This window comes from Zalophus californianus, chromosome 14 (genome assembly GCF_009762305.2).
Source record: "Zalophus californianus isolate mZalCal1 chromosome 14, mZalCal1.pri.v2, whole genome shotgun sequence".
Lineage (NCBI taxonomy): Eukaryota > Metazoa > Chordata > Mammalia > Carnivora > Otariidae > Zalophus > Zalophus californianus.
The window spans coordinates 24,976,607-25,004,403 of record NC_045608.1 but is presented as its reverse complement, the minus strand read 5'-3'; the positions used below and the strand labels follow the sequence as shown (position 1 = coordinate 25,004,403).

The window sequence follows — 27,797 nt, the reverse complement described above, 5'->3', positions numbered from 1 at the left end:
GGGGCATTAAAAATAAAGGACTTCTAAGAATGGCAATGCTTTGGGGGAAAAGGTAATTAAAAAGAAAGCTGCGGAGTTCTGTAGGAACCATCCTGTGAAAGGAAAAACAAGCAAGGGGGTAGAATTTCAAAGTTCTCTCTAGTATAAGAAAATAAAAAAGATAAGCAAGAAACAATCCATTTCCCCATCACCATGAAAGCAACAGGCAACGTGGTAGAGAATTTCAAAAAGTCAGTCTAATTGACACATCAACATCTTTTTTAAAATTACAAAAGAGGAAAACCACTTACCAACTTGTTCAATGAAAATGGATAAAGTCAAATATGTGGAAATTACTGAAAAAGGAAAAATGAAAAAAATCCTAAAAGAAAACCTCTATTTTAAAAAAATGGAAGAAATACATACTTTCCTTGGAAAATACAAAGTTGGTCTCATTAAAGATAAAACATTTAAACAGACGGATTTCCTTAGGAAAAATATAAGGAATACTATCATGAAAATATTCCACAGAAAGACATGAGGTATTAAGAAATCTATTAATAATATGCCATATTAATAGGTAAAAGATAAGATCATATTGTCTCAATAGATTCTGAAAGATCCTTTCACCAAATTTAATAACTATTCCTAATTAAAACAAAAAACAGGTAAGAAAATAAAAACAGACAGATACATTTATAATATGGTAATATGCTCTCTCTCACAAACACATATCATTTAGTCCCAAAGTCAGCATTTCACTTAATGGTGGCATCTCCACAAAAATCAGGAAAAAAGTTGCTCATTACCTCCACTATTATTCAACATTGTTCTATAACTATTAGTGCAATTTTTTAAAGAGTAATCAATGGTCAGGTCTAAGTCCTGTGGCAGGACCACATGAGTAGATATTGCTAAAGACCCAAATGCCTTAGATCTTCAGGTGCTGGTGGCAGAAGTGACAGCAGAAATGTCCCCAGTGAGCTGGTGTTGGTCACAGGTTATGATAGGGGTGTCAATGGCTGGGCAAAGGATGCAGAGAGGTTGCCTTGGCACACTTCCCTAGGGCCAAGGGCACAGTGTAAGCTCTGAGGCTATAATTCCAGGTCTGCAGTAACAGTCTTCCCTCACGCTATGGTCAGGGAATATCATCACATTTATAACGTTTTAGGTTGATAGCTATGGATGCAAGACTGCGTTAAAATTACCCACATTTTTAAGGCTTCCATTGAAGAAGTTGGAGACCTTCTGACCAAGTGACCAATACACCAAGACAGAGGGTTGTGAGTGTAGTATCACAGGACACCTGCTCCTTGAAGACCAGAGAAGAAAAGTAGATATTGTGTGACCCCAAAAGCCCCTTCACCTAAACCCCTGGCAAATGCCGTATTTACAGAAGATTGAGGGGGGAAATCTCCAGGGCAGGTTGGAGATGCCTCAAAGCTCTGTCTCCAGGAACTACTGTAGGGATTATGCCCACAAGCTGTGTCATAGCCCCTAGCCAGACTCTCCTAGGAGCAGACTTACTCTATCCACATATTTTCTGGGTCTTCATTGTCAGTCAGCCCTTCCTGGCCAGTTGGGTAAAGACTCTACAGAAGAAAAGGAAATGACTCAAATCGGAAGCAAGAGGACAGCTAGACCCAGAAGTTCATGGGGATGGGCATCACAAGTAGAGGAAAGTCACACATCGGTGAGGACACAGTTTGCCCAAATTCCCTAGAGCCAGCTGAATGGTTTACAGCTGTCTGCACATCTCAAGACATCACACAGCACCCCCTGCTGGCCAAAGTACCTACATCCTCCAGTCACTGTGGTAACACCAAGCACATGGGACAGTGTCTTTGCCCTATAGTTTTTCCTGGTGTCACTATCCAAGACAAGAGAGTGAGAAGAGGCCTCTGTAGGTCCACCATTGGAACAGTGATGTTCTAGCACCCAGTTTTTTATCTTTATGGAAAACTATCATTTTTTTCAAAATGTCAATTTCTGTCAACCGTATCCCTACAGCTCCAGAGTCCCTAGCTTTTTGCAAGATCTACAGCCAAGTGATAGCATTTTTTGTGTATGAGGGGGGAAAAGCTTTTATTGATAAAGAGGTTACAATGAAATAAATAGATTGATGGTTTGTTGAGGAATAAAAACTCAAGCAGAATCTCAGTCTGTGTCCACCCCAGCTCTAGCTTTCAGCTTCTGCCTTCTTCCTGGACAATTTGGAGGATGAAGCCTTGGTGGGCATGCTGGGATTTCTCAGGCCCTTAGAGGCCTCTGTTTTCCTGGCCAGGGGTTCAGGCACTGTCTTAAACCCACCACCCCTAGGAGGAACGGCCTTGACTTTGGGCCTCTCCTTGACCACATGGGCAACAACCTCTTTAGGGATGTTGTTTTCCTTCTTTTTGGCTGGAAAAGGAGCACCATTCTTGCCCTTGGGGACCATGGATTTTTGAACTCCATCTCCCAGCTTTTGTCTTCCTGTGGGCCTCACCATCTTGACTGCTCCTTCAGCCCAACTTTGCCTGCTCTTTCCAGACATACCGCATATAGTATGTGAAAAGACAGTTTAAAGGTACAACAGGAACACAAATATGGGGAAATTTCCCTGTGTGCATATTGATAGATAGAGGGAAGTTAAGCCAAAAAGTCTCAAAAAGTCACAAAAAGCCTCAAAAATTCTGATGTATAAGTTGGAATCTGTAGGGCTAATCAAGTGAACTCCCTGGAAGAAAGAAAGAAATATCTCTGGAGTCAAAGGTCAGGGCATGTTCGAAGGTCAGAAAAAGAGGAGAAGCTGGTTGTTGGTGACCCTGTTGAAAGACCACTTGCAGTTGCAGAGTCAAACAATCTGAACATAGCACCTCCAAGTGGAATAGAAAAGGAAGATCTGAAAAAAGAATATTCCTAGTTTAAATCTTGTATTCCTTTTTACCAATTTTAAATGCATGTGAATGTATGGATGTTTGAATTGCCATAAATATATTCACAATGATGTTTCCTATATACATTTGCCAAATCCAGTCATTTTAACTCATATTATTTTTAATACTCCTGAATAGTACACTTAGCTGTCACTAGGAACTCATCTTTGTCTTTTCATGGGTCCAGTTCAAATGGCGCTCTGTGAGTTCCCCATGCACTACATGAGGCCAAAGGAGCACAGAGTTTGTGCCTCACTTTCTCACTGGTCTGAATCACTGTATAAGTGCTGAGGCTGCTGAGCAGTAATAATCAGCTTCATCATTGGGCTGGAGCCCAAAGATGGTCAGGGAAACCATGCTGCCTGACCTGGAGCAAGAGAATCACCTTGAGATCTAATATTATATCATATTATATCATTATATTGTTATTTATATTATATTATATCATATTATATATTTATTATATTAAAATGATGCATTTGAGGATTGAAAGAAATAAAATTTTTTATCACAGAACCAAGCTGCTTATTTTAGAACCAAAGGCTTAGGAAAAACCTATTAGGGCTACCAGGCTTCTGCTGGAATTATTCAGGATTCTACTCAGTAATTCATAGATTATCACCAATGACTCCACTGATGCCCTTCCTCAGGGGAACACAGCTGCGAAGTCATCAGTAGTAAGCAGTCTCACCCTCAGGTTTGGGGTTAATCCAGCTGGGAGCAGCTAAGAGTAGAGTATTCATGATTAGTCCCACAGCATCCTCTGATAGTTCAAGTCAAACCTCCTCTCCTCAAAGACCTGATAGTTCTGGGGCTTTCCTTGTTTTAACTGGGTTACTAGAGTCTGCAATACACATTTTTTTACGTGATTCCAGTGTGCCAAGCACTATCATAGGGCTTAATGTTAGAACAATTAACACAGTCCCTTACCATATGACTCTTTATATTTGGGTCTTTCAGAGGAGGTAGAACTTGTTCTAGTTCTAAAGGGATAGCAGAAAGGACCTTGTAAGAAATGGAAATAGAAGGCATAAAACCTCTGCAGCATTCAAGATCAGGGACATCCAGAAGGTGGCAGGAGTCTGCTGTGCATGCAACTGGAGAAGGTGGTGAAGTGGGAAAAGGCTAAGCAGATAAAGGAACAAGAGAGACTTGTGTTGGGGGAAGGGGGCAGAAAAGTGCTTTATATGACATCCTTGGGACTTAGAGCTTCATTTACTTGAAAGACATTGCAAATTTTATTTATTTATTTATTTATTTATTTATTTATTTATTTATTATTGTTATGTTAATCACCATACATTACATCATTAGTTCTTGATGTAGTGTTCCATGATTCATTGTTTGTGCATAACACCCAGTGCTCCACGCAGAATGTGCCCTCTTTAATACCCATCACCAGGCTAACCCATCCCCCCACCCCCCTCCCCTCTAGAACCCTCAGTTTGTTTTTCAGAGTCCATCGTCTTTCATGGTTCGTCTCCCCCTCCAATTTACTCCCCTTCATTCTTCCCCTCCTGCTATCTTCTTCTTTTTCTTTTTTCTTAACATATGTTGCATTATTTGTTTCAGAAGTACAGATCTGTGATTCAACAGTCTTGCACAATTCAGTGCTCACCATAGCACATACCCTACCCAATGTCTATCACCCAGCCACCCCATCCCTCCCACCCCCCATCACTCCAGCAACACTCAGTTTGTTTCCTGAGATTAAGAGTTCCTCATATCAGTGAGGTTATATGATATGACATTGCAAATTTTAAACATGGCAGTGACATTCTCAGGTTTCCATATTTGAAACATTAAAAAACATAACATAAACTAGAGAAACCCAGCAAGAAGAGAGTGTGGCTATATGATAGTGTCCCTGGCATAGAAATCAAGAAGAGATGAGTTTGAAATGTGATTAAGAGTAAAATCTATCTAGCTGGTGAGCAGGTGGATCTAGTGGGTGAGAAAAAAAGTTAATTACGTTTGAAGTTGACTAAGGTGGTAGGTTTGGGTGACTGTCAATGTTTCTAAACCAGGGGTGATTTTTGTCCCCCAGGGGATTTTTGACAACGACTGGAGACATTTTTGGTTGTCATGTTTGGGGGTAGTAGAGGGATGGGTTGCGAATGGCATCCAGGGGGTGGTAGCCAGGAATGCTGTTAACATCCTAAAATGCACAGGGCATCCCCCCATGATAAAAAATTATCCAGCCCAAAATGTCAATAGTTCTGAGGGTGGAAGATCATGACTGGTATGGGAAATATTTGGGAAGGAGTAAAATTGAGCAAAGTCAGTGATGAGTCTGGTTTTGTATTTGTTGATTTATGGAACATGGTAGCATTCAGTGGAAATATGAGGGTAAAACTCAAGGAAAAATCAGGGCTGCAGGGACTCTATTTTCTCCTACTATGGGAAAGGTCTGAAAATAACCCATCTCATAGGGCTCTTAGCATTCATTCATTCACTATGTAATTGTTTAAGGAACCTCTGGTATATGCCAGTGATAGGACAGGTGACAGAAAGAAGGCCACTGTGGCTGTAGCAGGGAGATGAGGACACAGGAGGTGGATGAAAGCATCCCCAAAGACCAACCCAAATCCATACATATGCAAAAACGGTTTTCAAACCAACTCTTCCATATAGATCTCCCAAGGAAACCAGAGGAACTTGCTTTTCTTTTAGACAGCCCAAAGATTACTTTATTAATTTGTCCAGACTGGTCAACATCTAGGAACTGTAGACCCACAGGTCTCTGAGGTCTCTTCATACCAGAATCCCTCCTTCTCCCTCTTCCCTCTGTCCTTGGGCCTGAGATGAGAGTATATGAGTATGTGAGTGCACAGCTGTGGGAACTAGGGAGGCTGAAGCCACATAGCCTGGAGTAGTAGAGGCTTCAGAAGGCAGGGAAGCTACATGTTAAGACTCCACTCTGCCCACAGGATGAGGAGGTGTTCAAAGGATCAAAACTCAAGGCCTATAGGTGGAAGGTAATGTGATACCCAACGGAAACTTCTTACTCAGACTGAAAAATGATCCAAAGGAAACCATTGCTTTCCTTCAACAATGTTAATTAATGGGTAAAGGAAAATTGGAAATATGTACCATTTTATGGGAGCTTCCATGTCCCTTACTTCTTGTGAATTTCTTCATGTCATATGAAGATTTCAAACCCTGGGTTTACAGGGGTCACTAAAAAGTGACATTTTCTTGCCTTATTCTGAGGCCAAGCTTAAATTTTTTTTCTAGCGAAACAGAACTAGGCAGGAGCTTCTTCTGTGTTAAATTAAGGTTTAGATAATTTAGCTCTACTTTTTTTTTCATCAGGGCATGTACTTTTTTTTATATTCAGTTAGCCAGCATATAGTACATCATCAGTTTTTGATGTAGTATTCAGTGATTCATGAGTTGTGTATAACACCCAGTGCTCATCACAACATGTAGCTCTACTCTTAATCTCCTGAATTGGATCTATTAGATTTTTCACTCAGCTCCTGTTGAGGCTTCCATTTCATCAATTTTACACCTTGTCTTGCATTTAAACGGTCAGAAATGCCCACAGATGTTGATTGCTGGACAAAGGAAGGAACAGATCTGCATGGGTGCTTTACCCAGGATAAGATCTCTGGGAGAGTAAGGGAGATGAGCAGTAAGGATCTAATGAGGTGTCTCACTCCAAGGAACCCCATTATAAAATTGAGGTAGTCAGCAAAATGGGGGACTAAGATACTTCAAGCTTTCATTCCCCCCACAGAAACATCAAAAAAGAAAAAAAAAGATAGAAACTGTCTAAACTAAATTTGTGGGGTCTCTGGAAAGTAGCCAGAGGTTAACAGCAATCAAGCAAATGCTCACAGTCAAGAAAAAGACATTTTCAAAATGGTAGAGGGGTTCACAAGGTGACATCAACAAAATAGCAGATTAGGAGGTTCCTGGCTAGTATTCTCCCTCGTCAATAATAATTTGGTAACCATCCAAGGGCAAAAGTGTCTTTGGGAGATGTGGAATCCAAGTAGGAGATTGTGAAACTCTGATGGAGTCCCAGACCAAGGAAGGGATTTTTGAGAAAGCAAGCCCATGACCAGGTGGCTGACTCATTGACCATGGTCCTATCTATAGATCCAGAAACAGATGTAGAAAAAGCATTTGACAAAATTCAACATTCTTTCATGATAAAAACTCTTAGCAAAACAGGTATAGGCCAAACACAATAAAGGTCATATTTGACAAAACCACAGCTAACATCATACTCCATAGTGAAAACCTAAAAGGGTTTCTTCTAAAGTGAGGAACAAGACAAGGGTATCCACTCACTACTCCTATTCAACATAGTACTGGAAGCTCTCGCCAGAGCAACTGGGCAATGGAAATAAATAAAAGGCCTCCAAATTGGTAAGAAAGAAGTAAAATTGCCTCCTCTGTTTGCTGATGATATGAGCTTGCACATAGAAAATCCTAAAGACTCCACCCAAAAAAAAAGCTGTTAGAATTAATAAATAATATTCCATTGCATGGATATATACATTTTGTTTATCCATTTATCTGTTCACAAACATTTGGGTCATTTGTCTCTTCTGCCTATTGTGAATAATACAGCTATGAATATGGTGGACAAGCTTAGCCTACACCCAATTTTTCTGAGTACCCACCCAGAAACAGAATTGCTAGTTCTTATGATAATTCTATATCTAACATTATAAGGAACCACCACATTGTTTTCAACAGTAGATGTATCATTTCACTTTCCTACCAGCAATGCACAAGATTTCCAATTTCTCCAGATACTCACCAACATGTGTTATTTTCAGTTTTTAAAATTATAGCCATCCTTGTAAGGGTGAAGTATCTCATTGTGGTTTTGATTTGTACTTTTTTTTTCTTAGAGAGAGTGAGCTCATGCGCATAAGGGGGGAGGGGCAGAGGGAGAATGAGAATCTTAAGCTGACTCCACGTCCAGCATGGAGCCTGTAGCTGGGCTCAATCTCACAACCTTGAGATCATGACCTGAGCAGAAAGTTGGACGCTTAACCAACTGAACCACCCAGGTGCCCCTCCAGTTGATTTTCTGTTTTGTTTTTTTCCTACTTCCTATTTTGTTTATCTCTGATCTAATCTTTATTATTCCCTTCATTCTAATAGCTTTGGGCTTAACTTTTTTATAGTTCCTTAAAGTGTAAAATTAGTTATTGGATTTGAGATCTTCTTTTTAAATATAAGTCTTTACAGTTATAAATTTCCCCCTTAGTACAGCATCTCATAAATTTTGATACATTGTAATTTTGTTTTCATTTGTCTCAAATTATTTTCCCCATATTTATTCAGGTGTAATTGAAAAATAAAAATTGTATATAATTAAGGTGTATAGGTGATGTATTCGATACATGTATACCTTGTGAAATGATTACTACAATCAAGATAATTAACATATCCATCACCTCACATAGTTACCATTTGAAAATAGTTAAGATCTACTCTCTTAGTAAGTTTAAAGTATACAATTCAGTTTTATTAACTATAGTCACCATGATGTATGTTAGACCCCAGAATTTATTCATACTACAGAACTGAAACTTTGTAAATTCTGGCCAACATTTCCCATTCCCCACTGCTTGCTTCTAAGATTGATTTTTTTTTAGATTCCACATGTGAGATCATGCAGTATTTATCTTTCTGTGTCTGGCCTATTTATCTTTCTGTGTTTGGCCTATTTCACTTAGCATAACATCCTTTAGATTCATCCATGTTGTCACAATCCCAGGATTTTCTTCTTTTTAAATTTAAATTTATTCACTTTGAAAAGGAATGCAGTGCTGATATATGCTATGACATGAATGAATCTCGAAAACATCACACTAAATGAAAAAAATTAGACCCAGGGGCGCCTGGGTGGCTCAGTCGTTAAGCGTCTGCCTTCGGCTCAGGTCAGGGTCCCGGGGTCCTGGGATCGAGCCCCGCGTCAGGCTCCCTGCTCCGCGGGAAGCCTGCTTCTCCCTCTCCCACACCCCCTGCTTGTGTTCCCTCTCTCGCTGTGTCTGTCTCTGTCAAATAAATAAATAAAATCTTTAAAAAAAAAAATTAGACCCATAAGGACAAATATTATTATATGATTCCACTTGTTTGAGGTACCTAGAACAGGCTAATTCAGAGAGACAGAAAGTAGAATAGAGATTGCCAAAGGCTGGGAAGAGGAAGGAATACGTAGTTATCATTTATTAGGTAGAGAACTTCTGTTAGGGAAGATGACAAAGTTCTGAAAATGGATCATGGTAACAGTTACACAATATTGAAAATGTTCTTAATGCCACTGAATTATACACTTAAAAAAATGACAACAATGGAGTGCCTGGTGGCTCAGTCAGTGAAGCATGTGATCTTGATCTTGGGGTCATGAGTTCAAGCCCCACACTGGGCGTAGAGCTTACATTAAAAAATGCCAAAAATGGCAAATTTTATGTTATGTATATATATTTTTTAATATTTTATTTATTTGGTAGAGAGAGACACAGCGAGAGAGGGAACACAAGCAGGGGGAGTGGGAGAGGGAGAAGCAGGCTTCCTGCCGAGAAGGGAGCCCAATGTGGGGCTCGATCCCAGGACCCTGGGATCATGACCTGAGCCGAAGGCAGACGCTTAACCATCTGAGCCACCCAGGTGCCCCTCCCCCCTTCATTTTTAATCTTAATATGTTTGTGTTTGGTATTGACAAAATCAATGTCACTGAGTTGGTAATTTTGCAAAAATATTGGTGCACTGGCTTCAATGCACAGAAACAATTTATATAGAGACTTCATAAAAATGAAGGATTAAATATTAAGAATGGTTTAAGATAATGATAACTGACTATTAACTTCATTATGACTGTTTCAGATAGAAATTATTAAAGTATCTTACTCCCTCTGTTGTTGGAATATATAAGCACAGGCTGGATTTTCCTTTATGACTCACTTATTTAGTATCAGTTCATTCTCTTAAGTCATGCAGCAAGCATGACTTAATAAATTTAATTTACAGCTTGCCTATTTTTGTTTTCTTTCATTATGGTATCTGTTTATCTTTGCACAGGAAATCCACGTGCATAGTTAAAAGGATATAAGATGAAAATAAGGGTCTTTTCATCCCTCCCCGTCCTTTAGCCACCATGTTCCAACCACTCAAGCCGCAGTGAATACAATTCTGAATATGCATGCACCACCTAATCACAAGCCACACTGAATACAATTCTAAATATACATACATATAATTACAGAGTTTGAAGATAATGTGAAGCAAAAACTGATAAAACTGCAAAGACCACAAATCCACAAAGAGTTGGTGATTTTGACACAACATGGATGCCATCAGTCACATATGGCTATTTAAATTTGAATTAATCAAAATTTTAAATTCATTTTCTTATTTGCCTAGCTATATTTCAAGTGCTCAATACATGGCTAGTAGTTTTCATATTGGACAACACAGATATAGAATAGTTCTATCATTGCAGAAAGGTCTATTCTACAGAGCAGCTCCAGAGACAACTGCTAGTACCCAATTCCTTGCAAACTTTCTATTTAGCCAACGTTTATGCTATTCTTACTCATTGTTCTTTGGTGTCTAGCTTTGGTGATGTACCTCTGGCATCACCTTCTCCCACTCTTAGGATGAAGAAGGGGGACTCTCTCATCTCCTAGCATCTTTCATATATTGTTGTTACAAACCATATTCCCCTTAGCAGAACAGTTTCCTTGTATGGTCTGTATCCTCCATTGGATTGAGTTCCTGTTTTGCACATTCATTTTGCACATAATCCCAGCACAACGTTTGGCACATATAAACATTTTGATGCAAAATGAAATAAGTAATGAAGAAGTAAATTAATGCCAACCTCAACTCTAAGGATGTATGAAACTCTGATGAATTTTGCACTATTTAAACTTATACTAAGTGGGCCCAGATGCATGGGCTCATCCTTCTTCTTTTTAGGGTTTCTATCCATTATGGTTCTTTTCTACACTTATCTTGCCTTTCCAGATGCCCAGTAGGCTGAGTCTTACCATTTCACCTCACCACACATAATCTGCTGTCTCCAATTTCTGTTCCTTATTTTCTCATTTTTTATTCTAGCATGAGTAGGATACAGTATTGCATCACAAACCAGACTGTGCATAAGGTCAGAATAGCCAGGATTTGTGTCAGGAAGAGAGACCATTGCTTCTGGTCCTTTCAGAGGAGTTGGGGCTTTCTTATGGCTAATTCTGTTAGTCTCAGTCTGTTACCTCACCTTCAGATTTATTTCTGTTCCAGATGATTGTGAGACATCAATATCAGTCTGTTGGATAACAGTTTTATTTTTACCATAAACCTAAACACTAAATAAACATTTTCAAAAGCAACATAAGAAGAAAAGTTAGAGGGTGATTTGCTTTGTCTACATTGTGAGAGTGTAATAGCTTTGCCAATGCCAGTGAAGGTACTAGAAAGACATGGATCCTCTGAGAACACTGAGGATTTGACCAGGCTGATTGGAGATGCTTGGATATCTCCACCACAAAGGAATAATTATGAACACCAGGTGTCTTAGATTTCTGTGAAACATTTCATGTTATCCAATATCTTTGCAGCATTTACCGAAGTGGGAGGCTATGAAAGTTTTACAGAAAAGTACATGAATGCCAACCCGACCATAGTTGAGGGGGACAACCTGACAATCAACCCCAAGTGCTACACTCCTCAGGCTGATTCCTTCCACATTTTCCGAGATGCTGTTACCGGGGATCTTCCATGGCCAGGAACAATATTCGGAATGACCACTGTAGCTCTGTGGTACTGGTGCACAGATCAGGTAAAGTATGTGTGTGGTGTATAAATACGTTTATGTTGCTCTTTTTCTTCTCATAGAAAAGCATCTAGTTTCTATTTTGTACAAACACACACACATGCATGTGCACATACGTACCATTTAAACAAACACTTCTACAAGGCTTGTTATGAAAAATAGACGTCTCTTGTCCTGCTCTCTATTCTATTTCTTGTCTCTCAAAAGCAAACATTTTTGGCTCCTTCAGTTAAGTATTTTGGTTTGTATTTCTCTTCTCTAAATCTTTGTACTCAATGCATGGTTAGTCAACCACTGGAGTGGATGTCGCCACCTTGGAGCTCATTAGAAATAAATGCTCTCAGGTGCTACCCAGACCCACTGAATCAAAATTTGTTTGTAAATTTGATCTCCAGGTGATTTAAATAAATGTTTGTATTGCTCCCTTTTGGTTTTCCAGTTTTAGGATTTTTATATTGTCTTCCAATAATTGAATTCTCCAGTAAGTTCCTGAGAAAAAGAGGTAAATTTTTTGTGGATTTGTTTTCATGTTTGAAAATGTCTCCACTTCAGCATTTCCTAAATTGATCCTCTGGCCATGTACACATTTCTAGGTTGGAAATAATTTTCCCAAAGACATAAATTCGTTGTCTTCTGACTTCCACCATTACTGGTGAGAAGCCTGAAGTTATTCTTGATCCTTGGGATGTAACCTGTCTTTTCTCTATGGAAGCTTGTCTTTCCTTTGTCCTCAATGTTCTGAAATTTCACCACAAGGTACTATTGTGTGCAGATCTATTTTTGTCCATTGTGATGAGCCACGGTGAGCCACTTTAATCTGGTAGTGGATGTCTTGAATGAACTGGAGGGATTCTTTCTTTGATTACTTGCATTTCGTTTTCCTTTGGAGACCTTCCACTTTTTGGTGTTGGTCTTCCTCAACTGGTTTTCTAGTGTTCTTATCTTTCATTCCCCATCTCTTGGTCTTTTTGTTCTACTTTCTAGATTTCCTCTATATTGTCCTCCAGTTTTCTGCCTTTGTATTTATAAGTCTCAAGATCTTTTTTGTTTTGTTTTGTTTTCTGGATGTTCCTTTTTATAGCATTTGAGTTTTTGTTTTTTGTTTTTTGTTTTTGAAGTTTTCTTCACCCTCCATAGTCTCTGTCAACTCAAACCTATAATTTCACTATTTTAACCCATCTTGGACCAGTGGTCACTTGTGGTGTCAGTGAGGGATCAGTTTTCTTTTTCTCTATATAATAAACTGATTTTCTCAACATAGCTACCAAAGAGTGCATCCTTTCATTGATTTCTGCAACCATCTTTATTATTTACATTTTGCCTCTAACCACCTGACTTATCTCCTGTAAGTGGCCTCACATTCACCCATAGATCTGATACCTGACCCTGCTTGTCTGCTGATAGACCTCCCCTCCTCACCTGTAATTTGTGTTGTCCCTCAAATTTTCTGTTTCAAGCCCTCTGTCTAAAGATGGCACCTGATCCCCCAGCACTGAGTGACACTGTTTCTATCCCCAATAGATTTGTCTCTCCAAAGAGAATGAAGCATAAAAAGCCATCCCTATTTTCTACCATTCCCTGAGAAGAAAAATGTCAAGAAGTTATGGCATTATGGGTAGAAATCCTGCTTTACTAGAAAATTCTTAGAAGATTACACAAGTTAAGCAGAAATTGTGAAATTAATATGCACTGAATTTCCCAGGATCACTATATGTGATTCATAACTCAATGAGGTCCTCAGAATATTCTGAAGAAATCTAGAGATGAATGTCTCAGGGTTCTCTTCTGATGGCTGCCTGACTCTGATGTTTCTATGGCAATGAGTTTGATTTCCCAAGGAGGCAATTCCTCCCTAATGGTAGAGAGATACTGATGAGTATGTGGCTTATTTGGTGCCTACAACACTAAAAGCACAACTTACAACTTGTGGCAAAGATCAATAGTGACAGCTTTGTACTTGGAAGAGCGCATGGCCATTGTTGCAATGCAGCCTGGGAGATGTAAACATTTTAATAGTAGTGATCTGTATTGACTTCTATGTACCAAGAGTCTTACAAATATTGTATCAAATATTCAGAATGCCCTGCAAGAAATAACCCTTTTATTTATTTTTTATTACAAGTTTTTTTATTATGTTCAATTAGCCAACATATGGTACAACATCAGTTTTTGATGTAGTGTTCAACAATTCATTAGTTGCATATAAAATATGAATGTGTGATGTAATCACAAGTTTACAAATACTTCTAGAAGTTAATAATTATTGACATTTCAATTGACCAATTTATATCCTTCTCAAAAGTTAAAGTTACCATTAATTTTTTTTTCCATTTTTTTCTTTTTTATTTATTTTTTTATTATGTTCAATTGAAGATAATCCTTTTAGAGATGAGAAACCTGCATCTCACAAAGCCAGATACTCATATAAGAAGAGCAGAGATTCGAGTTCTGATATTACTCCGAAGCTCATTATTTTCCACTATTCATGACCCCATATCTTATTGTAACATTAATCCCTGAAAAGAAGCACTTGCCTTCTTTGAAGTCATCCTTTAGTTGTTTCATGACTATGTCATGTTTTCCTGGCAGGTAACTGTGCAGCACTGCCTATCAGGTAAGAACATGTCTCATGTGAAGACTGCCTGCATCATGTGTGGGTATCTGAAACTGCTGCCCATGTTTCTCATGGTGATGCCAGGAATGATCAGCCACATTCTATACACAGACAAGTCATTGATTCATAAATCTTCTTTCTTTTATGCTTGAATTCTGAGTAGTGGTTTTAAGATGTATTAAAACCTTCATAAGATAGAAAACCCATTATTAATGGAAGTAAAAACACAATTCCAGGTGGAGAGACCAGTTTTTGCAGGGGCTCAGAAACAGGAAAATTTGGCATATTTGACACCTATATATCCAACTAGTAGGGAATGGCCAAAGAGATGGAAGACTTTCTCAAAACTTGGTAAAATGCTGAAGTTATTATGCTTAAGTGTAAAAAGCAGACTACAAAATATGATCTCAACAATTACCATAGTTTTGCAAAAAAGACATTTCTCTGTGGAAAAAGATTAGAAAAGAATTAAAAAAAAAACTAAGGGTGCCTGGGTGGCTCAGCTGGTTAAGCATCTGCCTTCAGCTCAGGTCATGATCCCAGAGCCCCAGGATTTAGTCCCGCATCAGGCTCCTTGCTCAGCAACAGCCTGCTTCTCCCTCTGACCCTCTCATGCTCTCTCTCTTTCACTCTCTCTCTCTCAAATAAATAAATAAAATCTTTTTAAAAAAGAATAAAAAAAACTAAAAGAAGCTAATGTGTTATGGTGTTAGTATTCTGGGAGATTTTTTAAAATCATTTTTTGCTAGCTGTTGTCATAATATTGTTTAAGCAAAAAAAAATTGCCAAGGTATTGTAAAACTGCCACAGTGAAGGGAGACTTCATCCCACATGAGCAATCACCCCTGATAACAATCACAAGTGACACCTCTTCTTAGATGCAAGTGGAAAACACTGGGCTAAATGACTGGACATAGAACTAACTTCCTGAGTATTGTTGTGGCTATTGTGGTTGTTATCTCTGGAGCTCTGTGCCTCTGGGAGGATTTATGTTCTTGCAGCTTTTGTGGGGGATGGAATCAGCTCCCCCTGTTTGCTCTAATGCTCTAGGTGGGCCACATCCCAGAGAGGAACCCTGCCCCTTAGGTCAGTGCAAGGGAAGCTACTTGGGAAGTCATATTCTGGGCAAAGAGGGCCCAGACCCATGGCATGGAGTTCAAAGTTGAATCTCCTATTTCCCAGAAAATGTTTTTCCTCTCACCCATGATGTACAACTTATCTCTATGTCCAGTGGTTGTAGATCTTACCTGTTTGGGCCCCACTCACTGAACCTATTTATCTGAATCCCTCCTCAGAGAAGGTGGCTTGTGTTGTACCTTCTGAATGTGTGAAACACTGTGGCATTGAAGTCGGCTGCGCTAACTATGCCTACCCAATGATGGTGCTGGAACTGATGCCTGATGGCAAGAAAATGTCCATGCTCAAATGAATGGAGAAAATGTAATGATAGATAGATGATAGATAGATAGATAGATAGATAGATAGATAGATAGATAGATAGATGATAGATGATAGATATAGATAGATAGATAGATAGATATAGATGATAGACATAGATAGATGATAGATACATAGATGATAGATAGATAGATAGATCATAGATAGATAGATGATAGATGACAGATAGACAGATAAAAGTATAGATAATGTAATATTACTCAGCCTTTAAAAAAAATGAAAACCTGTCATTTGCAATAACATAGATGGACCTAGAGGACATTATGCTAAGGGAGATAAGCCAGATACAGAAAGACACATACCACATAATGTCACTTATATGTGGAACCTAAAGAAGTGGAACTCATACAATAGAGTATAATGGTGGTTGCCAGGGCTGAGGGGTGGGGGGAAATGGGAAGATGTTGGTCAAAGGGTACAAACTTTCAGTTATAAGATGAATAAGTTCTGGAGAACTAATGTACAGCAGGGAGATTATAGTTAACAATAATGTATGCTTAAAATTTGCTAAGAGAATGGATCTCAAGTATTCTCACCACAAAACAAGAAAACCATGTGAGAGGATGGATATGTTAATTAGCTTGATTGTGGTAATCATATCACAGTGTACAGGTATATAAACATCACATTGTACATCCTAACTATATACAATTGCTATTTATCAATCATACCTCAATAAAGCGGGAAAAAAAAGAAAAATGTTAATGCTGGGACTGCCTCAGAGACCTGGTCTATAGATGGGCCATGAGGAAGGATTATGGTATAAATCCTTAATAATCCTAACTTCCATTAACTTAATTGTTTTCATCAGACACTTCTTGAGCACTTTCTGTAGGCTACCAGCCCCATGCTGAGCCTGGGGAATACAGAGATGAATCAGATATAATTCCTGTTAGAAGAATCCTTACTTCTTTGGATTCAAGATTGTCATCCAAGGCAATCAGGAGCATTTAAGTGATGGATTTGTGAATAAAAGTGTTGCAACTAGATCCTTCTCATCTTTGGGCACCTGGGTGGCTTAGTCAGTTAAGCGTCTGCCTTTGGCTCAGGTCATGATCCTGAAGTCCGAAGATCAGTGGGGAGTCTGCTCTCTCTCTCACTCACTCTCTTTCTCTTTCAAATAAATAAATAAAAATTTTTTTTAAAAGTTTTGCATATGGGGGCGCCTGGGTGGCTCAGTTGTTAAGCGTCTGCCTTCGGCTCAGGTCATGATCCCAAGGTCCTGGGATCAAGCCCTGCATCAGGCTCCCTGCTCTGTGGGAAGCCTGCTTCTCCCTCTCCCACTCCCCCTGCTTGTGTTCCCTCTCTTGCTGTGCCTCTCTCTGTCAAATAAATAAATAAAATCTTAAAAAAAAAAGTGTTGCATAGACATAAACTTATAAACTCAGAAAACTAGAAGTAAACTATTTATCCTGCTTTCTTTAGACCAGTTATACCCAAATAATAGACCCCAATCAATCTAATTTACAACTATTTATTGAGTGCCTACTATGTGCCAGACACCCTGGTGCTTAGAAAACATCAGTGAAATAGGCACAAAATCCTCTATATCTTGGAACTCACATTCTAGTTTCATGATATAGAAAATAAATTACACATGTGAAAAAAGTAAATTACTAGGATACTAGAAGGTGATCTATGTTGGTCAGAAACAGAGCAGAATATGGGGCTCAGCAACAACCAGGTGATTTCACACTTTAGGTCCATCAAAGGTCAGTTAATACTTCTGTGATTTTTCTCCTTCCTGCACACATGAGCATTGTCAGGAGGAAGGGAGCATGACCCACAAATGACATCACCCATCCACCTCATTCCAATTTTGTCTTAGGAGTTTTAGGGGCATTACTAATAAGCAGAGAGAACTGGAGGATGAAGTAACCATAATAGCTCAAAACTACTTGCTTTGCCCACCAAAAACTTCCACAGAACTACCTACTATGCTTTTCCCTGTCCAGTTCCCTAAGTCTTCAGGAAACCAAGAGGTTCTCCCCCAAAGAAAGATGACACAACACTGTTTCCTTTCTCCCAAATTTAAGTTCCAGCAAATTATCTCTAAGTTTATATTTATAACTAAAATTCTATACTGGATTATTCTCAAATCACCAGGAAATATGCAGGAAATGCCACGTGATGATATATGTTGACAAGCATATCAGTTAGTAAATGTTCCAGGTGACACTTTTGAAGAACTCTCTGGTTTGGCAAGGTCCTCATAAATCATGGAGTCCAATTCCTAACTAATGTTTGCACTCTCATCTGGCCCTAGGACTGAGAGGTCTGATGCTGTCAGTCATGTTGGTCTCTCTCAGGAGCTCCCTGACCTCCATTTTCAACAGTGCCAGCACCCTCTTTACCATCGACCTCTACAACCAAGTTTAGGAAACAGGCATCAGAGAAAGAGACGGTGAGAGCATCCTGATTTCTGTCTAAAATTTCTCTGGAAAAATGCAGAAATAAAAGTGAGCTAGAGCCTTCTCATCTTTGGGTTCAGTGAAATAAATCATAGAATTCTAGAGTGGGGAAGGGACATTAAGAGGACCTTTAATCCAACTTTATCTCTTTCCAGATACAAAACTTGGGGCCATACTTTGAAATGAAATAGTTGCTTTTTCAGACTTTCAAATGCCTCTCTGATTGTCTTTTATTTCTTCCTCTCCTCACACTCTCTTCCAACTACATCTTCATGAAACTCTAGTGTTTTTCATGGGGTATAAATTTCCCACCTACTCTGATAGGTTAATACATTGTCTCTAGAAGTTTCCATGTATATCTCATGAAGCAAGTCACAAATTAAGTCATCCACACATTACTACAGGGTAGTTTATCAACTGTATTCATTAAGAAATAGGGTATGAGGAGAAACTGACCACCTATATAAAAGATAGTGGTTTGCTGAAGACAGTAACAAGTGCTTAGTAAATTAAGCACTTGCAGGGAAAATTCCAAGGGCTCACTTGGTCCAGATATTGACTCTGGAAAAATGCTATAGAAGAAGAACAGTAAGGCATCTATGTTTCTGTGGTAGAGAAAGTGTTAAGACCTGAATTCAGTAAGCACAAGAAGCAGAAGTCCACTAATAGGCATATGATCTTGGGTATGAATACCTTTTAAGTCTCAATGATAAATTAATGAATTTTTCCTTCTCTCTCTCTCTTATTAAATGCCTAGTAGTTCCCAGAATACAAATATGAAAAAGGACATATATGTGAAAAATAATTTCCTGCTTTGTAGAATTTATGCCTTTGTTGGGAAGATAGACAATTAATAAATATATTCTATTACTAATGACAAAAAGTGCTAGGAAGAAAATTAAAGCAGGATTAAAGATGGGGGCTACTCAAGACAGCTGTTCAGGAAGTCCTCCTTGAGGAGGTGGCATTTGAGGACAGCCCTGAGGGAAGTGTGGGAGTGAACTGGGTGTCTCTGTGGGGATGGAACAGTAAGTGTTGAATTCTTACAACAGTCATGTGTGTGGTGTATTTAAGGACAGCAGGGGTGAAGTGGGTACATGATGAGCAAGTGGAAGAGTGATAAGAACCATGGTCTAAAAGGGAGCAAGAGGTGAAATTATGTAGGGCCATGTAAGCCATACAAGACTTTGGATTTTATTCCACATATGATGGAAAACAACTGAAGATAAGAGAGCAAGGAAGGTACATGATTTGCTTCCCAATGATGATAACAAGGAGAACAAGGATAATGGGTATTATTTGTTTATTAAACTTTATTATATAGGAATCAGGCTCAGACTTACCATGGTTTATCACATTTAATTATTGCAAGGTTGCGGAAGTTTTGCGAAACTTCAATGAGACACTTATGCCTTAGTCTCCTGCCCAAATGCTTGTTCCCTAATTCTCCCCCCACCTCTCTGTTTCAGGTGAGCCCAGAGAAGTAATGACAGTCCAGTAAATTATGTTTATTTATACAATAAGCATAGAATATTGTGGAGTTTAGCATTAGTCATTCTCCCTGGACCCCAAGAACCTCTTAAAGGTTTTTACCGATATTTTAACCAATTCTTTCTACCTGCCAAAGTACTCAAGTAGTAAAATACACAAATTAACATTTCTGGCCAATTCACTCAGCATTCTGCAATAAAGTATGTTTTAATTCTAGCCTGTGCAAACTGACTTAGTTTTCCTCAAGCTAGGAAAAAAGACCAAAATGGGAATCACTTTCTTTATCATACAAATAATTACTTACTCATAGAAACAGTGTGGTGGCTTTTTCTAATTGATGTATTACATAAATTGCATCAGAGAATTATTAACCAGTTGCTGACATTTGAACTGTTATGAATGGATGTTTAATCTCACAGTTGAAGCTATTGTTACTAATTATAGACAAGCATTTGCTTTATTGGCATTTTGCTAACCAATGATTATTAGACATGGCATGGCTTCATGTGAGGTCAAGGAGTTGGATTTTATTTGGAAAATCAATGAATGGCCACAAGGATGAATTCAAAAACAAAAGCACATTAGAAGTATCAATAATGCTTTTGTTTAATATTGAAATCATTTTGTTTTCTCCCCAGATTATTTATCATTCTATTAGTTGTCATCAGCATTTTGTGGGTCCCATTAGTGCAGGTATCTCAAAATGGACAACTGTTCCATTATATCGAAGCAATTTCTAGCTACCTTGGACCTCCTATTGCAGCTGTCTTCCTGCTTGCCATCTTCTGTAAAAGGGTTAATGAACAGGTAAGGAAAAATCAGAAAACTTCTTCTCAGCTAGAGTGAGAAAGTTATTTCTTTCACTGGTAAAAAAAAAAAATACATTCTTTCTACCGTGTTTATACAACTCAAAACCCATCTTAATTTTAATTGTAGTCAGCTACAATTCCTGATTCCCACTGAAGTGTGTAAATATATAGGGCACACTTATAGTACAGTCTTTATATTTCTTACAAAATATTATATACATACATGACACGATGCTGAGGAACACAATTTTTGGAGTAAGACTGACAAAACCCAATCCTGGTTCTACCATTTTATATCATTGTGATCTTAAGCAAACCATTTGATTCTGTGTAGAATGAAGATAATCATAGTGCCTACCTTGTAGGATTGCTGTGAGGATTAAAAGAGATTTTTCTGGAGGGCGCCTGGGTGGCTCAGTCATTAAGCATCTGCCTTCGGCTCAGGTCATGATTCCAGGGTCCTGGGATTGAGCCCTGCATCGGGCTCCCTGCTTGGCGGGAAGCCTTCTTCTCCCTCTCCCACTCCCCCTGTTTGTGTTCCCTCTTTCGCTGTTTCTCTCTCTGTCAAATAAATAAATAAAATCTTTAAAAATATATACTTAAAAAAATAAAAGAGATTTTTTTTAAAAAATGTGAAGTGCTTAGAAGAGAAACCGCCGCACTAGTAACAATTCAAAATGTGTTAATTTTTATTATGATATATGTAACTGATTATTATGGATCATGTACATTTAATCCCTTCATTCTTGCCAGCTGTTAGCTTTATTATAATTTTGAAATGAAGAATAGGCACAGAAAGGTTAATATCTTATGTGCTTTTCAAATGTTACTTAATATTAGTGAGATCTTGGGATTCAGACTCAGGTCTTCCTCCAACCAAAGCTCATACTCTTAATCTCTAAGCAACTGTTTCCCTAAACATAACATCTTGATCAGGGAAATAAAGGACACATATTTCCAACCCCACTAACTTCTCAGAGAAAATAAATGCTTTTAGTTGTAAAAAGTTTAATAGACCTATCAAAACTATCTAATATCAACTCTGCAAATTGTTTAACATGAGCCATAGTTCTGTTTATTCTATAAGTCACAATTTTTGAAATCTATATATAAAATAAAATTCAAGGTAAACTTAAGCTTGGGTCAGAGTAGACAATAGTGTCCTGGTGCAATGAAATTTCAGGATCACAGAAAGTAGCAGCCCACTAATAAACACGTGTATTTGCACATTTTCCTTGCTCTAGTGAGTTTGTGCTCAAGGTTAGTCATTATTGATTCTTAGTGGAGAAAGCAGGTAGGATGATAGTTATGATCTATTCAAATGAGCTTCTCATCTTTTCTAAATACTCTGATTTTATTCTTATTTCTTTTGCAGGGAGCCTTCTGGGGTCTAGTCCCTGGACTTGTGATTGGCCTCATTCACATGATTGCAGAGTTTGTCTATCGAAAAAGTAGTTGTTTGGCTACCAGTGACTGTCCCAAGGTCATCTGTGAAGTGCACTATCTATACTTTGCCATCATTCTCTTTTTTGTTTCCATACTCGTCATCCTGGGAATTTCCCTGCTAACAAAACCCATTCCTGATATACATGTGAGTAATGAGTAGTAGATACATGCACATTTTAAAATAAGAGTTCTTTGCCTTCCAGGGCATTGGGAAAAGGGCCTCAACCTCAAAAAACTTCATGATGCATTTGGGAGGTAAATTTTCATCTTTGCTATAGGATACCAGGAAAAGAGTAATTAGTGTTGCCAAAGAGATTGGAAAAGACTTCACAGCAGAGCTGTCATCTGGGCTGGTACTGTTCAGTGGCAAGTAGAATTTCATATACCACACAAACGCTGACATAGAGATTTTTTTTTTTTTTTAAAGCACATGGTAGCAGGTGGCAGGAAAAAGAAAAATAGAACAATTTTTAACTTGGACAAGGTACTCTGCAGTCTTCCCAGGCCAAAGAAATTATCATTCTGAGATTTTTATTTCTGTTAGGTTAGGTTCACAACACTACTCATGACTTTCTCTGAAATGACTATTGATTTTTATCAGTTTATTTTGAAAATTCAAACCACACAGTAAATTTATGAAACATAAACATAAATTAGATAAATGGTCTCATTGATCCTTTAGACACATTTTTCCTAAAAATTAATAATAAATTATAGTTATTTTATTGCCATAAAAGAACTTAATACTTATATTTCTTTGAAAACTAATGTTTTTTAGTATGTTTTTCATTCAACTCCCAATATTCAACATAAATATTTAGTTATGACTTCTGGTGACATGTCTTTGGTAAAGTAATTTGAACTATTATGTATTTCAGGTTTCCCCATCCACAAATCATATTTCAGCAAAGAAATTAGGTATTGTATAATAAATGCTAGGGTTAAGAATCTTATGAATCGGGGCACCTGGGTGGTTCAGTCAGTTAAGCAGCTGCCTTCGGCTCAGGTCGTGATCCTGGGGTCCTGGGATAGAGCCCCACGTCGGCTCCGTGCTTGCCAGGGAGTCTGCTTCTCCCTCTGCCACTCCCCCTGCCTATGCGCTCTCTCTCTCCAAATAAATAAATAAAATATTTTTTAAAAAGAAGATATTTTAAAAGTTACAAATGTAACCACTAGACAAACTGAAAGTAATAATCATGCAGCTATTAACAGTTGAATGATAAGGACAATGAGTGAAGCAGGGGTATATGTAAGTTAGATAAATCTTTGACTTTTATGAAATTATAAATCTAGAAGTAAGAGTTTTAAGCATATTACTTAAAAGTGTTTAATAACTACTGGAAGAGTTAAAAACAGAAATAATTTTAAATGGTTAGTGTGTTTTTGTGAATTAGTGTGGCAGAAGACCTTTTCTTTGTTACCTACACTGTTCAGTGCCATTTGATTTTTTTGCACAATACAATAAACTAATGTACCATCATATTATTGTAAAGATTTTCCCATCACTAATGTGCTTGTCTATGGTCTCTTTACAGCTGTATCTCCTGTCTTGGGTCTTCGGAACAGTACAGAGGAACGAACTGATTTAGATGCAGAAGAGAAAAGACAAGAAGAAGTTGATCATGATGTTGATGAAGGTAATACCAGGATTACATTTGGTTTTCATGTAGAAACTCTAGGTACCTGAATTGCTTACGTTTGCTTTATTTTTTAATGCCACTAAATTCAGTTTCTGAAAAGGGTGTTAGATTTATGGCAAATTGGAACTTTAAAATCTTACCTTCCAAAAAAACCAGAACAATTCATTACAAATAAAATATCCCCATTCGTCTACCTATTCATCAGTCTGTCTGTCCGTTCATCCATCATCCATCCATGGATCTGTGTACCTTCACTGAGGTGAAAATCAATTCCAATCTCTCCTGTTTCTAGTCACATATTTAATGTCCAACAAATCAATCTGGATTGATAGTGATTAGGCATCTAGCATCTAATCCCACCTTTTTCTCCAACCTTGTTTCTCACTATTCTCTCCAATATACCCTCCATTCCAGCCTGGCAGATTCCTTTACTTTCCTCCCACATATACCAAGCTCTTTAGAATATTTTACCTCTCCTCTCTAAGAGAAAAAAAAGTGCCTATTCTTTGAAACTAAGTTCTACTCTCATTTCCTTCAAGGAAATTTCTCCAGCATCCATCCGCATGGATCTTTGTATATTTGGTACTTTTAAAACCTTTGACAAAGTTTAACACTTCAAGAAATGTTGTCTTGAACTATTCACTAATTTTTCATTTGGTTTGGCTTAGATTTTTCAACTTGAGGGAAGGATAAATGCCTTCTACTCCTTTTGGATTTTTACATCAGTGTTCCTGAGTAAGACTGGTTTATGTAGTTTTCCTTTTTTGTACTTTGTCTGGTTTTGGTATTAAAATCATAACATTCTCATAGAATGAATTGGAAATATTTCAATAAGATTGGAATGTTTTCTGCATCAAAATTTTGGTATTTTGCTAACAATACCATAGGCATTAGGGTCTAGTGAATGTGTGTGTGTGTGTGTGTGAGAGAGAGAGAGAGAGACTTTTAACCTGATTAAATTTGTGTTTACCTACAGAGTTATTTAGAGGTTCCATTTCTTGGTTAATCAGTTTTGGAAAATTATATTTTCTAGGATTGTGCCAGTTTACTTTTGGGATAGATTTTGAGAGGTTTGAGTTTTGGATCAAAGGGTTAATGCCTAAGCAATGTTGCTGTATAATGCCAAATTCCCATCCAAGAGAGTTGCATCATGCTTTCCTAGCAACAATGTATGAGAGTATCTGCTTCCACACAAACTAATATAGTATATTGTGAAACTTTTTAACTTTTGTCACTGACAGATGAGTAGTGCTATCTCAGTGTCATTTTATTTCAAATTTCTCTTTTTTTGCTGTTTCAAGTTTTCATTTAAATTCCAGTTAGTCGGGGTGCCTGGGTGGTGCAGTCAGTTAAGTGTTCAACTCTTGATTTTTTTTAATTTTTTTATTGTTATGTTAATCACCATATATTACATCATTAGTTTTTGATGTAGTGTTCCATGATTCGTTGTTTGTGCATAACACCCAGTGCTCCACGCAGAATGTGCCCTCTTTAATACCCATCACCGGGCTAACCCATCCCCCTACCCTCCTCCCCTCTAGAACCCTCAGTTTGTTTTTCAGAGTCCATCATCTCTCATGGTTCGTCTCCCCCTCTGACTTACTCCCCTTCATTCTTCCTCTCCTGTTATCTTCTTCTTTTTCTTTTTTCTTAAAATATGTTGATTTTGACTCAGTGTTGTGAGATCGAGCCCCATGTGGAGCTCTGTGCTCAGGGCAGCATCTGCTTAAAATTCTCTCTCCGTCTCCCTCTGCCCCTCCCACTTGTGCTCTCTCTCTCTAAAATAATTAAATATAATCTTTTTTAAAAAATTAATAAATTCGGGGCACCTGGGTGGCTCAGTCGTTAAGCGTCTGCCTTCAGCTCAGGTCATGATCCCAGGGTCCTGGGATGGAGCCCTGCATCAGGCTCTCTGCTCGGCGAGAAGCCTGCTTCTCCCACTCCCCCTGCTTGTGTTCCCTCTCTTGCTGTGTCTTTCTCTGTCAAATAAATAAATAAAATCTTTTTTAAAAATTTAATAAATTCTAGGGCACCTGGGTGACTCAGTCGGTTAAGCAGCTGCCTTTGGCTCAGGTCATGATCTCAGGGTCCTGGGATTGAGGCCCGCATCAGGCTCCTTGCTCAATGGGAAGCATGCTTCTCCCTCTCCCTCTACCTGCCACTCCCCCTGCTTGTGCTCTCTCTCTGTCAAATAAATAAATAAAATCTTTCAAAAAATTAATAAATTCTAGTTAATCAACATACAGTGTAATATTGGTTTCAGGGGTAGAATTTAGTGACTCATCACTTACATATAACACTCAGTGCTCAACATAACAAGTGCCCTCCTTAATACCCATCACCCATTCAGCCTATCCCCCCACCCACCTCCCCTCCAGCAACCTTCAGTTTGTTCTCTATGGTTGAGTCTCTTATAGTTTGCCTTCTTCTCTTTTTTTTCCCTTCCCCTATGTTCATCTGTTTTGTTTCTTAAATTCCACATATGAGTGAAATCATGTGGTATTTCTATTTCTCTGACTCATTTCACTTAGCATAATACACTGTACCTCCATCCAAGTCATTGTATATAGGAAAATTTCATTCTTTTTGATGGTTGAGTAATATTGCATTATATATATATAATATATGTATATATATACATATATATGATTATATATAATCATATCTTTATCCTTTCAAATTTCTTTTTGAGTGAATTTAAGAACTGTTTATCTATGTATGTATATGTGTCTGCATGGGGTTGTTGGAAGTCTTTTCTTCTCTATTTTTAAATGTCCATTGTATATTAAGGATATTAAACCCTTTGTGGTATAAGATGCAAATGTTTTTTCCCAGTTTGTCACTTGTTTTTACTTTATTTATTGAACTTTATGCCATGCAAAAGTTTTCTATTTTTATATAATCAAAGTTATCTATATTTTTCTCAGGGATTCCTCTAACACTTAAAAGTGATGGTAATCATTCTTTATAGTCATTTGTACTACATTTACAGGGGTTTTATTTCCCATATTTTGTGATCATTTGTTTGTCTTTTTTGTTTCAGATAATCCTGAGGAACCCCGTGGATGCCTCAGGAAGGCTTATGGCTTATTCTGTGGTTTGCAGAAGACAGGCCCCAAACTGAGCAAAGAGGAGGAAGAAGCCCAAAAACAAGAAGCTGAGAGACACATCTAAGAAGCCTTTATGGAGGACTATAGTGAATGTCAAAGCCATTCTCCTGGCAGTGGCCGTCTTCGTCCATGGCTATTTTGCCTGAACTCTATCTGAACCACTAAATATGTATTTTTTTAAAGATTTTATCTATTTATTTGACAGAGAGCACAAGTAGGCAGAGAGGCAGGCAGAGGGAGAGGGAGAAGCAGCATCCCTGCTGAGCAGGGAGCCCAACTTGGGGCTTGATCCCAGGACCCTGGGATCACAACCCCAGCCAAAGGCAGACGCTTAACTGACTGAGCCACCCAGATGACCCTGAGCCACTAAATATTTATTAAGCAAAGGATAATTTTACTGATTTTTTTCACTTTTAGAGTTTGTTATGCTTCAAAAGGGAGGTAATTTCAAAAGGGAGAAAGAAATGTGTAATTTTATCATATGAGATGACCATAGACCTGATTTTTAGCTTTTGTTATTCCTTTGTGTCAATAAAGAAAGAGTCTAGGGCGCCTGGGTGGCTCAGTCGTTAAGCATCTGCCTTCAGCTCAGGTCATGATCCCGGGGTCCTGGGATGGAGCCCCACATCGGGCTCTCTTCTCAGCGGGAAGCCTGCTTCTCTCTCTCCCACTCCCCCTGCTTATGTTCCCTCTCTCGCTGTGTCTCTCTCTGTCAAATAAATAAATAAAATCTTTAAAAAATAAAAATAAAAAAAAGAAAGTCGATAATTTAGAAAGCCAGGGAGCTGACTCTATATGTGTGTGTAAACTAGGAGCATTTGTTCTAAATTTTTTTTTCTTGTTCACCAGGTAGATTGCCCTACCTTATTCTTGCTATTTCTAGAGATTTCCACTTAGGAGAAATTCCTCTTCCAACTCTACCTCACATAGTAACCTCCTCATCTATAAAACAGTGACCTCCTAACCTCACTTTACTGATGTCAAGGAAAATAGAAATACTTCCTAATAGTTGAGGGGAGGTGAGCTAGAAATGTGTTGTAAATATTTTTATGAACTTAATGGAAATTATTAGCTTCTGTCTTAAATAAAGCCATCTCCCGCTAAATGTTAGCATATTAAGG

At 38.2% G+C, this 27,797-nt stretch overlaps 1 protein-coding gene across 1 annotated transcript; it reads left to right on the top strand.

Moving 5' to 3' along the window:
* Positions 1-3,086: 3,086 nt before the first annotated feature.
* LOC113913061 (solute carrier family 5 member 4-like) lies at positions 3,087-26,822 on the top strand. The gene is given in 12 exon segments (XM_027577003.2): positions 3,087-3,096; positions 11,483-11,703; positions 14,287-14,422; positions 15,604-15,714; positions 18,036-18,136; positions 18,138-18,193; positions 20,310-20,478; positions 21,856-22,071; positions 23,462-23,477; positions 23,480-23,563; positions 26,610-26,710; positions 26,712-26,822. Coding segments are annotated over 12 exon segments (1,332 nt in total).
* The last annotated feature ends 975 nt before the right edge of the window (positions 26,823-27,797 follow it).